The 14,072-nt window shown below is 48.7% G+C and overlaps 1 protein-coding gene across 1 annotated transcript; it reads right to left on the bottom strand.

The window, feature by feature from the left end:
• LOC102182663 (steroid 17-alpha-hydroxylase/17,20 lyase) lies at positions 6,665 to 12,632 on the bottom strand. The gene is given in 8 exon segments (NM_001314145.1): positions 6,665 to 7,021; positions 7,535 to 7,638; positions 8,172 to 8,341; positions 8,656 to 8,871; positions 9,260 to 9,346; positions 10,127 to 10,356; positions 10,561 to 10,699; positions 12,294 to 12,632. Coding segments are annotated over 8 exon segments (1,530 nt in total). The 5' UTR covers positions 12,591 to 12,632; the 3' UTR covers positions 6,665 to 6,734.

Here is a 14,072-nt window from a genome sequence, read left to right as displayed (position 1 = left end):
ACTACCAGAGGTGGAAGCTGAAATTCATATTGGAACTGATTTGTAAGAATCTGTGAATACTCCAAGCGAGAGCTCCATAGAACACCTCACTTCCCTGCTGTCACCTAACAGAAAGGGTGGTTCTCATCCAAGCTTTTAAGGTGACTTTTTAAAACACCTGCTCCCCACCCCCCCACCAACCATCTCTGTTGCAAGAAGCTGCTTTTTTAGAGAAATGGGTTTTTGTTTTTTTTTTTTATCACATTCCTGTTATCAAAGCAAAGAGAAACCAGCAGACTGGACAGTAACTCAGTGGAAAAGAAGACTGATTTTGAAACTTTTATCCAGAATGGGGCCAAAGAAAACATTCACTTCCTCCATAATATCCCAGGAGTTTGATCCACCCCTCCCCCCTTTTCCTTGAAGAGGTAAATTTTAGTCTAGGAAGAGAGTAATATGCGGCTACTTGGGAATAAAAACCAAACTGTGCTATAAAATTCCTTCCCCTGCCCTGACTCCCTAACACCTGGATGACAGTTCCTCCTTGACACTAATCTTGATTCTGTTTGTTGATCTGTTTGTTGTTGACAATGAGTTGAAATGCCCTGCAAATTTGACCTGGTTTAGCCATTTCTGTGCTTGCTCTGTAGCCATTGCTCCTCTGGAAAGGGCTCAACTGGACTTGAACCTGGACCTACCTCAGGAGAGGCATCTGTTGCCGAAAATGGAGATTCAATCCGAAGTCACTTGCTTGACCTGTCTTGTTCTTTTAACTGAAAGAGCTAGGAGGGACAGTGGCAGAAAATACACATCTCAGGAGAGAGGGAGACAGGCTTTGAAGACCAGCAGCTGGAGTGTGACACAGTGACTTCTTTTTTTGCAAGTGGTGAATTGTTTGCTGCGACTGAGGTGCACAGAAGACATTGGTTCCCTTGGGCATTGCATCAAGGGATTCAGAGTATTCTTTATTGTTTGGTTCTCTTACTTAACACACATGTTCTCAGGAGCTTCCACTGAACTGTGACGCATGGTCTCGTTCTTGGTTTCAAATATTGCACAGCCTATCCTATGGTTTTCTTCAAGGGTTTGGAAATCCTTGGGTCACCCCCCAGGCAGTGGTGTGAATACCTATGACCTCCCACTCTTCGGGGTGTGGTTCTGGGATGTGGTTCTGGACTGTGATGAGGAAGCTTCAGATAGGCTGGGATGGGCTGCCAACAAAAATAGGCAAATATGAACAAGCAATCATTTCCTTGCCTTGGAAGTAAGATTCCGGGTTGATGAACCAGGCTCAGATTGCTCTGGGTCACTGTGAGCCCAGGGAGCCGTGGGTCGGTCTCAAGTAATCATGAGAAATTATGTCGCCTCAGCCCTGGCCTAATCCTTGGAGGATCCCTTCATGCTGCTGCTTGTACAGCGTAGCTTAGAGGCATGGGGAACATGGGAGAGGAACAGCCCATGGGGATACTTCATCATCAAGTCACAAGGATGAGTACTTTCTGAAGGTTTTTGCGTGTCTAATCCTTTGCTGAATAGGTGCACTTGTGAGATTGACTTCATCCTTCTCTTAGGGAATTTACAGAGTGGTTGGGGAACCCAAAAGACAATCAGGTGACAAAGACTGGATGAAACACGATTCTGCACTGAGTTGTGTGGTTCAGTTTGGCTGGAATGGTGGTTCTAAACTAAGGGCAATTTGCCCCTCTCCCCAGGGGACTTTTAGCAGTGTTTGGACGTTGTTGATTGTTGCAACAAGTAGCCAGGGGTGGAGTGGGGTGTTGATACTGGCATCTAGTGAATAGTGGCCAGGATTGCTGCTGAACATCCTATAATGCACAGGAGGGTTGCTGCAGCAAATAATTCAGTTTAGTTCAGTTCAGTTGCTCAGTCGTGTCCGACTCTTTGCGACCCCATGAGCTGCAGCACACCAGGCCTCCCTGTTCAACACCAACTCCCAGAGCCCTCCCAAACTCATGTCCATTGCATCAGTGATGCCATCCAAGCATCTCTTCCTCTGTCGTCCCTGAATTATCTGACTCCAAATGTCAGTACAGTTGTCCCTCAGTGTTCACAAGAGTTTGGTTCCACAAGTCCTGCAGGTAACCAATATCTTAGGCTGCTCAAGTCCTCCATGTAAAATAACTGTGTACACTTGGCTTTCAGCACACATAGGTTCTGCATCTGTGGGTTTGGCTTGTCTGGGATTGATCCTGCGGGTACAAAGGGCTGATGAGCCAAGGTGGAGACAGGATGGGCGGAAAACTACCACTGCATAGTGCGTGGCACTCTGCTCAGGAGGCAGTCACAAGCCACAGGCTTCAGGGCGGGTGAGCTGAGGTGTTTTAATAAAGAGGAAAGAAACAGGGGTACTTTTTCCTGCTGCTTTCTAAGCAATATGCATTATCTGCCCAGAAGTTTAGAATCTTATCATCTTGGTTGCCCCAATCAGCAGGAACTGTGCTTTCTCAAGGACAGGTTTAGAGCTCACTTTTTATGGCCAGTAGATAAGATCAAACCCCTTTAGAACTGACATTTTATCTCTGAAAAATCTGAACAACCACCCCCAGAAGGGTAGAATCTCAAAATTGCCCACATATCAATAACTTTATACAGCTTAAAGAACAAGGGTTATTTAGTCACTCAGTCATGTCCAATGTTGTGATCCCACTAACTATAACCCCCCAGTCTCCTCTGTCCATGTGACTTTCCAGGCAGGAATTCTGGGATGGGCTGCCATTCCTTCTCCAGATCTTCCCAACCCAGGGATGGAACGTGCATCTCCCGCTTGACAGGCAGATTCTTTACCATTGAGCCTCCTGGGGAGACCTAAAGAACAATTAAGCTACAGTTATTTTAATAACAACCCATATTTCAAGCTGGATGCCTATTGCTGTGGCCCTTCTTGTTGTTCAGTCACTCAGTTGTGTCTGACACTATATGAACCCATGAACTGCAGCTCTGCAGGCTTCCCTGTCCTTCACCCTCTCCTGGAGTTTGCTCAAACTCTGTCCATTGACTCTATCTCTCTCCATTGAGTCAGTGATGCCATCCAACCGACTCATCCTCTGTCATCCCCGTCTCCTGCCTTCAGTCTTTCCCAGCATCAAGGTCTTTTCCAATGAGTCGGCTCTTCCCATCATGTGGCCAAAGTATTGGAGCTTCAGCTTCAGCATCAGTCTTTCCAATGAATATTCAGGATTGATTTCCTAGGGTTGACTAGTTGGATCTCCTTGCAGTCCAAGAGATTCTCAAGAGTCTCCTCCAGCAACACAGTTCAAAGGCATCAGTTCATTGGCACTCAGCTTTTTTATTGTCCAGCTCTCATATCCATACATGACTACTGGAAAAACCATAGCTTTGACTATATGGACCTTTGTAAGCAAAGTGATGTCTCTGCTTTTTAATACGGTGTCCAGGTTTGTCATTGCTTTTCTTCCAAGGAGCAAGCGTCTTTTAATTTCATGGCTGCAGTCACCATTCACAGTGATTTTGGAGCTCAAGAAAATAAAATCTCCCTGTTTCCATTGTTTCCCCAACTGTTTGTCATGAAGGAGTGGGACTGGATGCCATGATCTTCGTTTTTTGAATGTTGAGTTTTAAGCCAGCTTTTTCATTCTCCTCTTTCACCTTCAATAAGAGACTCTTTAGTTCCTCTTCACTTTTCTGCCATTTGGGTGGTGTCATCTGTATATCTGAGGTTGTTGGTATTTCTCCCAGCACTTGTGCTTCCAGCTTGTGCTTCATCCAGGAGGGCATTCCGCATGATGTACTCTGCTTAGAAGTTAAATAAGCTGGGTGACAATATTCAACCTTGAAGTACTCCTTTCCCAATTTTGAACCAGTCCATTGTTCCATGCCCAGTTCTAACTATTGCTTCTTGACCTGCATTATAATCTATCGTTGATAACAGAAAAGGGGGATACTAAATTCCCCTTCTTCTAAATCATCTGATGTCTCTTTTAATCTTTAGATGTCAGGTCTTAAAATTCAGAAAGTTCTTTAAGTTTATTCAACCTTTTGAAGAAAGCCTCTGGAGTCTGAAGATTTTAAGAAGTCTTGTATCTGTTCGCTCAGGGGTAACATTTTTAATGTAACCCTTTGTTGAGGTAGAAGCCAGTGGTTTCCTTGAACTTTCTACTGGCAATAAATCTCTGGTACTGGTCTCTAGTGGAGGAGGGCACGGTAACCTACTCCAGTATTCTTGCCTGGAGAATCCCATGGACAGAGAGCCACAGGCTATAGTCCATAGGGCCGCAAAGAGTCAGATGTGAGTGAGTGACTGAGCACTGGTCTCTAGACAGTCAGACACACGACTGGTAAGTCTCATTTTTATTAATATTTCTTTTGCCCCCAACAAAAGCCTGGTGCAGTGGGGTGGAACTACTGAGGAAAAAACGAGGTTAAATTTAGAATTTTGCTTAAAGTGAAGAAGGGCTCTGAGACCCCACGTGTCCTTCACTGTCCAGTGAAACTGTAGTGAATCTTTCTCAAAGTACATCAGCAACAAGTTAACATGTACCTTCAATATTTCATATCCCCTTGAAAACTGCACCTCTTTTTGGGCAAAGTGATTATTTGATTTCATCAGGAGCCATGTTCAAGGTAAAGCAATGACTTTGATGAGCTAGAGCCCAGTCATGGAAAGAATACTGAACGGAAAGTCAGAAGATCCGAGTTTTTACAGTCTCAATTCTGTTATCTGCAGCCTTAGGCTAGGTGTCAGTTCCTCCTTTGTAAGATAAGGGTGGTAGCACTTCTGATCTCTTGTTGGGTACTGGCTGGCAGGCTCAAAGGCGAGGCTGACTGTTGAAAAACTTTTGAGACCTGTAAAACTGTGTATTATATAAACTGACTAGATATGTGTGTGTTGTATATATAACCATCATTGCTTCAAATTATGACCCTGAGGTTTTGCCACATTATTGGAGGGAAAAAAAAAAAGGAATGAATTCTGTTGATTAGACTGTATTTGAGGCACAAAATGAACCTGAATATTTTAGGAAGATTTTCAGCAATAAGAACTCAAACAGAAGCTTTTTTTTTTTTTTTTACCCTAACAGTTTACTAATTACAAAGTTCCTCAAAGGCAAAGTCCATGTCTTATCTGTCATTTTTGTGCCTGTCAGCATCCAGCATGAAAGTTTAGGATAACTGCTAATCATTCAGATTTTTCTCCCACTAAAATTCAGGCTTTAGATCCAGAAAACTTGTTCTAGCTGTGTGATCACTCTGAATCTCAGTTTCCTGGTTTCCTGTACAAAGAGAGGAATATGTAACTTGGATAAAAACGCCTAGCCAGATGCTTGATAAACACAGGCACCAGGCAGAACTTGGCTCTCTGTCTCATTTCCTGAGTGCTGTGGCTGGAGGTTTTCCTGACTGGCTAGAGATCTTCTCCTCAGTCAGAGAAGAGGGACCCTCCTTTTTGTCTAGGTAGCTGTTTTGCGTGGCACGTGTAAGATGTAGCTGGAGCCTCGGTCTAGAGAGTTCAGATGTCTGCCATTCATATTTGGGCCTCTGAGCAGGCCTTAACCTCAGAGTGAGAGGATGAATGGGGTATTACTGAACTTGAGAGCAGGAGGAGCTCATCAGTTGCCCACAGGGACTAGGCAGTGACATCTTGAGTCAAGCAGATGGGGTTTTTGGACAGTAGGGGTTTTGGGGAGGCTGAAGTGGAGCTAGAGGCCATGTACGTTTGTGACCTTATCTAATATGGCCCTGGGATTTTCAAAAGCTGGAAATCAGAATTTCTGTATGAATCCTTTTCATTTTAAGATGTTGACAGTTAATTTCATTTTTTTTAAATTGTAAAACAAAGGTACCACGTGGACATAGAACTCAGTAGTGGGCCCATGGGCCAGCAGTTTGCAATCCCTGCTTTCAAACAGGAGGGGCAATGATACAGCTAATACAGAAGGAACGGACTTGCCCTCCTGGCCAGCTGTGCAGACACTGTAGTAGAACTGCCTTCCTGCTCTCTGAGTGCCGCTTGCTTTGTCACATGCTCCCTGCTACTTTGTCCCTCAGCTTTGCACCACACTCCTGTGGCTCAGGGTTGGTCTGCTGGTGTGAGACCGGGACCTGGGGGGTCCCTGGGGGCTGGCCCCCCAGTCCCTGGGATCAGGGGGGAGCTGGGGCTACGTATGGGTGCAAGTCGGACATGACTGAGCACTTACTTACTTTTGCTGAAGATGGCATACTTCTCAGTGCATTTATTCTATGGCAGAAGAAGCCAGTGATGACGGATTGCCAGGATACCTCAAGGGAGAACTTTTTTTCCTCGTATGTTTCCAGGGGTGAAAGACTGGCAGGTTAATCCAGTGTTCTGAGCCTCTTCCCTGCTGCTCTCTCAGCAGGGGGCACCTCCCCCCAGTCTTCATGCTCCCCCAGCCTTTCATTCCCCGCACATCATCAGCACCCAGTATAATTGACTCCAAAGTAGTTATGAGTCTCTGGAATGTTCATTTGTCAGCCCTCATTAGAATTTTAAATTTCACGAGGCCAAGGAGCATGAGGTCCAAGGACAGTGAGTGAGCGGCACGTAGTAGGTGTTCAATAAAATTTGTTGAAAGAAATGAGTGAACAAATGAATGAGCTGCTCAGGGACCTTTGGAGAAAGAAACTGTTTTATGCACATCACTGCCAGGGCTGCAGGCTGGGACAGAAAGCAGAGGGGGCGGGGAGGAAGAAGGAATGGTGGGAGAGGGCGGGGGAGCTCCTCTAATTGTGTGGGGTGGGGGTCACATAGGGTGGAGTCATGAGGTGCTACCCTCAGCCTGGGCTTCCTTCCAGGCCTGGCGCACCTCGATCTTCACCTTGAAAGGTTTGATCTGCAAGACGAGACTGGGATTGCCCTCCAGAGAGGGTAGCTTCCCATCATCCGGGATCTCCAGGTTGAACCTCTGCAGCAGCCGGGACATGAAGAGGAAGAGCTCCTGGCGGGCTAGCATCTCACCTACACAGGAGCGGGGTCCAGCTCCAAAGGGCAAGTAGCTTAACGATGGCGAGATGAGTTGTGTCCCCGTGGGGTCCAAGAAGCGCTCTGTGGAAACGGGGAGGCCATGGAGAGGCATCAGCCAGGGGCCAGGCCAGGGTCAGTAGAGGACTAGGGGGAGGACAAGGCCCTGCCTGGGGAGCCCCAGTCTGGGAAGGTGGACAGCCTTATTTGGGTGGGGCTGCAATCTTAGGAGAGATAAATGCCCTGCTCTCAGGTAGCCCTTAATCACACAGAGAAGATGGAATATTCAGAAAGGATGAAAAGGTGTATTAAACAGATGAAAATGGCACCATCCAACAGGAGAGGGGGCTGACTTCACAGGAGACATATGCCTATGGGCCTTCTTAGAAGAGGAGCCTTGCAGTTGGTGGAAGGAGAGTGGGAAACCCAGCTGTGAAGAATCTGGGTAAGTGTCGGGTAGGCTAGGGGTGTCAACAGGTCCATGTAGTGGGAGTCAGGAGTCTTCTAGTAGGAAGCTTGGCAGAAGGGAAGCAATGCTGGAGAGGTGGGCACAGAGGGGGCTGTGTGGCCAGGGGGCAGGACAGAACAGGGACTCACCGGGCATGAACAGGTCGGGCTGCTGCCACTCCTTCTCATTGTGATGCAGTGCCCACAGGTTGACCACAACGTCTGTGCCCTTGTCAATGGTAAGGTCGCCAATGCTGCCCCAGAGAGGGAGAGGAAAAGAGGGTCTGGAGTATTGTCCTTCCCCACCTGCTCTGCCCCAAGTCTCCGTGGTCCCTACCCTGGGGAAAAGAGTCCTTTGCTCCCTCATGCCACTCCCTCATGCCCACTCCTGCATCTTCTCCTCAGCTTCTGCCAGATTGAATGTGAATCCAGCCCTCTCTTCCTGACTAGCACTTGGGATCAACACTTGTGTGTCTGTCAGGGCCTGTGGGTGTGCATATGGAGCTGCTGCGTGTGTGCATGAATGTGTGTGTGTGTGCGTGTGTGTGTGTGTCGCAGCTTTTGGACTGGGTAGGAGCACATGTCTCCCAGGCGGCAGGCAGCTTCTGAGGGAGGTCAGGTCGATGGGTGAGTGAGTGTCAGTGGGTAGAAGACACACTGGTCAGTAGGGTCATGGGTAGGATGATCGGTTGTCAGTGGTTGACTGTAGGTTGACCAGCCAGCTGGAAGAGTCAGATGCTGGGGGAGGGCGCAGGTGGGTTGGATGTTCCTGGGAGGGAAGGCACACCTGGAGTCAATGATAGCCTTGTGGGGGATCAGCATAGGGGCCACAGGCCGGATTCGGAGCACCTCTCGGATGGTCGCCTCCAGCAGGACAAGGCAGTTCCGGTCACTGATGGTTGGGGTGCGATTGAAACCTATATTCTGGTCAATGCTATCCTGGATCCTCTTCTTCAACTGAGGGCCAGAACAGGGTGGATGTCACCAGGGTGTATCAGCCCAGGAGAAGCAAGGGCTTAGAAGAATCCTACTGTCACACCCAAAAGGGCAAGACCCTTCCCAGTGGTGGCTCTACAACCCCGGCTTTGCTTGCAGAAGATGGGGCAGCTCCACCGAAGGACGAGAGCCAACCACTGCTTGGGCAAAGGGTGCTTCAGCCCAGGCATCCTGCAAAGAAACCCCGAGGTACTGACTCTCCCTTTCTCTGGGAGAGAAGTGAGAGTGCCTGGGGTCAAGAGTGCTTGGGAAGGCTCGGGTGGAGAGAAACTCACCGAAGGATGGTGTAGCAGGTAGGCCACGATCCACTTTATCACAGAGGTGGTGGTCTCCACACCAGCCCCGAAGATGTCCGCTATGGTAGCGAGCATGTGTCTGTTTGAAAGCAGCTTTGAATCCTGGTCTGGGCCAGCGTTGTTATTGTCTGCATTCACCTTGGCTTGCATCAGTATGTGCAGCAAGTTAGTGATGGAGTCGCTGGTGAAGTTCTCCTGGTTGGGTGAGATTGGGAGACGATGAAGAGGAAGGAGCCCCATCTGCAACCCCTGCCATACTCTCACCCAGACTGTAGACACAAAGGATTCTCCCACTTGGAAATGAGGGAGTGGAGGGAGGCTCGTCAGGACCCATGAACTTGTGGAAGTGGAGAAAACACTGGGCCCTCTTTAAATTTGCGGGGTGGACGGGACCCTTCAGCGTCCTCTTCAGTTCCTCACTTCTCTACTCCTATTTACTAGTTAAGTCAGGTTTTATTGAGCACCTACTATATGGCAGGCTCTCTGCTAGGTGCTGGAGCTGCTACACTGTCCAAAACGGACCCTACCCTGCTCTCCTGCCACTTTCCACCTAACTCGTCATCTCTTCTGCTTCATCACCTACCTGACATTTTTCAAGGATTTCATTCAGCAATTCATTTCGTGTTTCAACACAACCCTTCATCTTTTCCATGGCTTTGCTGGGGAAAATCTGCCAAGTAGAAATGTTAGATTCTCCCTGGCCGTCCCTGGTGAGTTCCCACCCTGACCCCAACCTTCAGCCAGAATGGAAAGCAGGATAGGGACCCGGAATGGGAGCATCAGTGACAACCAGGACAATTCCAAACAAGGGAGAAAGGAGTCACCTCCACTTCCCCTTCCCCCTTCAATCGAACATCTAGCAATGACTGAAACTTTACTCAGTAGTAACACAGACATGAGTCTCCAGGCGTGATTAAGTTCCTTAACTTTTTGAAGCCTGTATTTTCATCTGCATGGGGATAATAAAGCCCACTTCCAAAAGGAATGCATGATTAATGAATGTGGAGCTTTGGTACTGGCACATGGCATTTCCCAGTTGCTCAGTGGGTAAAGTCTCTGCCTGCAATGCAGGAGACGTGGGTTCAATCCCTAGGTTGGGAAGGTGCCCTGTAGAAGGAAGTGGCAACCCACTCCAGTGTTCTTGCCTGGGAAATCCCATGGACAGCGGAGTCGGGTGGGTAACAGTTCGTGGGGTCACAAGAGTCAGATACGACTGAGTGACTAAACCCCACCACCAGCATTACCATGAGTATCACAGGGCACAGTGTAAAAGCTAAACCTGTTTCTGTAGAGAAGCAGCAAGATTTTGAAGAGTCACAGGAGGCAGAGGTCACAGTAATTGAGGTAGTCAGGAAAAAATGTGGGTCTGGAGTGAACTGTAAGAGGAAAGAACTGGGGATACTGTCAGGGTGTGCTGAGGTCTGCCCATAGGGCCTGGCCCCATCCTCACCTTCAGCGCAGGGAATATGTCTAACAGAATTTCCTTGCTCAGAACCTCCAGGATGCCATCATTGACATTTTGTATGGCCTTCAGGGCAGGATCCTCATTCTTGAAGGAGAAGTTGAAGCAGATAAAGCTGATTATGTTGGTGACCGCCAGAGAGAGAGGCTCGGACAGATCTATGGACTGTCCATGCTGGGTAGCCAGGAAATCACACAGCACGTTGGCTTCCTGATTAACTGAGCAGAGAGGGGGATGTGAGGGAGGAATTGAGCCATCCCTTCACCCCCATCTCGACCAGTTCCATCTGAATCTAAGACAGAGAGCAGATGTCCAGCAGATGGCAGTGGTAGCCAAGAAAATGTGGAATGGAGGTACCCAGAACCCTCCCCTTCCCCAACCCTCTGCAGGCTCCTTCAGCCCAGGGCCAGCCAGGCACTCACTGATCTTCTCTAACTTCAGGTTGCCATCCTTGAACAGGGCAAAGGCATTCAGTACCAGCTTCCGATGCAGCTGCCAGTGGGCACCATGGTCGGCAAAGGCAATGCCCTTTTGGTTGTCTGACAGGATGTCTAGAGTGGCCTTTGGAAAGCAGGAAAGGACATAGGACAAAGGACTCAGGCACCATCCACCTGCCCTCACTGAGGGCAAAGAGGCTGGTACCTGTCATCAGCCTCCTTGTAGAGCTCCCTGCTTCACTCCACCCTGACTGCAAGGCCTTGGTAGGACAGAACCTATGGCCTGACACTCCCAGCTCCAACAGAGAGACAGAGTAAGGCGAAAGAAAGAACCCTGAATTAGATTGTTCAGATCAATGACAGGGTGAGGCAGCTGTGATGGGATGGACTCTCTCAACTTGTAGGAGCAGAGACTGAGGACACACCAGGCCCCTGCCCTTCCCTGGGTCCTCTGGGGATGGGGGCTGCTAAAGGCACAGCAGCTGAGCCTCCTTTTAGTTCTCCCTTCCATTGCCGGCCGTGTGCCCACTACAGGGCCACATCTGCAGAGGCACATGTCTTGTCAAACCAGCCTGGACTTGGGCCAAGCTGCTTCTGCCCAGAGGACCCCCAAAACTATACAGGTCCCCCCAGACCTCCCCTCTTCTATCCCCAGATCTGCAGGCCCCATCAGACTAGCCGCCTCCTTCCTCTTTGCCCTGGAGAGACCAGCCCAGCAGAGATGGGAGAGGGTAGTTGGCCCACAGACCAGGCCGACTGGCCCAAGCAAAGAAGAGTCAAGCCTTGGTCTGATCAAAGATAAGCAGCCAGAGGGCCTTGCCCAGGACATTCAGGCGAGTACCCTGTAGCCAGGTGCTGTGTCAGAGGCTGGCAGTGTTGCTGGATGACTAGCTCCCACTGCCTTCTGCCCCCAGGAGCAAACAGAAAGCTCGACAGGTTGAATCTTCAGCGTCCTCCCTGAAAGTGCTTGCATAGGTCAGCTCCCTAGGGCTGGAGCAGCTCCAGGAAGCTCCAAGAAAATAGTGATCCCAGCCCTCCAAGAATCAGGGTACTTCCCCCTCACAGCTTTTTGTGGAGGACAGGAATCACTAACTCGTTTTCCATGTGAACTCTGTTCATCAAGGCTAGTTATTGAGAACTTCCAGCACTGGCCTAAATGCTTTACATACACTCTTTCAGTGAATCATATGAGAGCTCAGATTTCAGGCTCAGAGAGCTAGACTCTTGGGCTTCCCAAGTGGCTGAGATGGTAAAGAACTTTTCCGCAATGGGCGAGACCTGGGTTTGATTCCCAGGTCAGGAGGATTGCCCAGAGTAGGAAATGGCAACCCACCCTAGTATGCTTGCCTGGAGCAAGGAGTGTGGTGGGCTAGTCCATGGGATCACAAAGAGTTGGTCAAGACTGAGCGGCTCACGCTTTCACTTTTTCAGCGGGGAGAGATGATGTTGTAAGGGCTCCCTGACCCCTCAAACCACCACTCCCACCCTTTCCCACCTCCAGAAAAAGCCAGAAAATAAAGTCTTCCTTTAATTCTTCCTGCCTAGTTTAGAGGCTGGGTGAGGTCTGAGGGGTCACTCCCCACCCATAGCCCCACCAGTCTGTTATTGGACGAATCACAGGTTGCTGGAACTAGAAGGGGCATTGCAGGCATGGCCTTGGCTAAAGAGCTCGACATGCTCAGGGGCTGGTGAGGGGAGGGATGAGAGGCATTACTTACCACTTTGGGACGCCCAGAGAATTCCTTGCCCTTCTTGAGAAGCACCTCCCTGGCCAACTGGTGGTGTCCAATCATCACAGTAGTCTTGGAACCCAAACGAAAGGAATAGATGGGGCCATATTTTTCCTGCAGCTTGAAGAAGTTCTCGTGTTGCTGGCCACGTCTGGGGAGGAACAGCAGGCTGCCCACCAGGGGCAGGGATGGGAGGCTTCTGGGGTACTTGGCAGCAGAGTGCTTGGTCTTGGGCCAAAATAAATAGGCGAGGGTGAGCAGAAAGACACCCAAGAGCACCCACATTGTGTCCGGGTGGCAGCAGGCAGGACAAAGAGCTGTGGAGTGGCTTCACCCACCTTAGGGTGCAAGAAGGCCTTTTTAAGGGCTCCCCTGACCTTCTCCTTGACTTTATGTTATTACTCGCCTTGGTGGAAGTTTATCCTGGAGCACAGCCAGTAGTCCTCTCCCAGAATGGGGAGGGAAGGGGAGAGGAGGCTTGTTTCAAGAGCTGGCTCCACACCAGGGCACACCCCTAAGGGAGGGGCTAGGTAAGGGCACAGACAGCTAGTCCCTGTCCCTTGCTCCCTGTCCATCAACGTCTCCAGAGTAGGCCAGAAGCAAATGATATCTGGGTCAGGAATCACGGCTCGGGACTCTCTGTACTATGAAATCACAATCAACAGACAGCTATCCAATTTTATCAGCTGAGGAAAGTGAGGCCTCCCAGAGTCAGGCTTGAATAAAGTTACACAGATAGTGATGACAAGAATCCAGTTCTCTTTATTCCTAGTTGCTGCTTTTGCCAGGGGGAGTGAAACCTTTGCGTCGAGAGCAGGGGCCCTATTGTTAGATGGGTTTAGGCTCAAATTCTAGCTTAACCGCTCTCTAGCTATATGGCTTAAAAGGTTTAGCATGAAGTTTACCATTTGAGTGTACAATTCAGTAGCATTGAATATGCTTCACAGTGTTGTACAGCCATCACCACTGTCTACTTCCAAAACTGTTTTCACAACCCCAAACAGAAAGTATATCCATGAAGCAATAACTCCCCCTTCCCCTCCCCCCAGTCCCTGGTAAGCTCTAATCTGTCTCTGTGAATATGCCTGTTTCACATAAGTGGAATCGTATAGCATTTGGTCTTTTGTGACTGGCTTGTTTCTCTAGGCATGATGTTTTCAAGGTTCATCTACTTTGTAGCATACGTCAGAACTTCATTCATTTTCTAAATATTTGTTTATTTGGTTGTGCTGGGAGTTAGCTGCAGAACTCAAGATCTGCAGTCTTCATTGCAGCATGTGGGTTCTAATTCCCTGGCCAGGGATTGGACCTGAGCCTCCTGCATTAGACGTGTAGAATCTTAGCCACCGGACTACAAGGTAAGGCCCCTCCATGCCTTTTTGTGACTGAACAACATTCTGTTAAGTGGGTATACCACCATTTGTTTCTTCATTCATCAGTTGATGGACACTTAGGTTGTTTCCACTTTTGGCTACTGTGAATAAGGCTGCTATGGACATGGGTGTACATGTCCACAGCATGAACATAGTATCTACTTGGGTCTCTGTTTTCAATTTTGGGGGTGGTAAATACCTAGAAGTGGAATCACTGGGTCAGATAGTAACTTTATGGTTACTTACCTGTTTTAAGTTTCAGTTTCCTCCTCTATAATGGGAATAACATCTTTTTTTAAAAGTTTAATGTTTATTTTTAATCAGTTTATTTACTGTTGACTGGATCCTCATTGTTGTGCAGACTTTCCTCTACTTGTGGGTAGCAGGGGCTACT

This window comes from Capra hircus, chromosome 26, assembly GCF_001704415.2.
Source record: "Capra hircus breed San Clemente chromosome 26, ASM170441v1, whole genome shotgun sequence".
In the NCBI taxonomy this organism is placed as follows: Eukaryota; Metazoa; Chordata; class Mammalia; order Artiodactyla; family Bovidae; genus Capra; species Capra hircus.
Note: the sequence above shows the minus strand (reverse complement) of the source record. Positions and strands in the feature narration are given on the sequence as shown.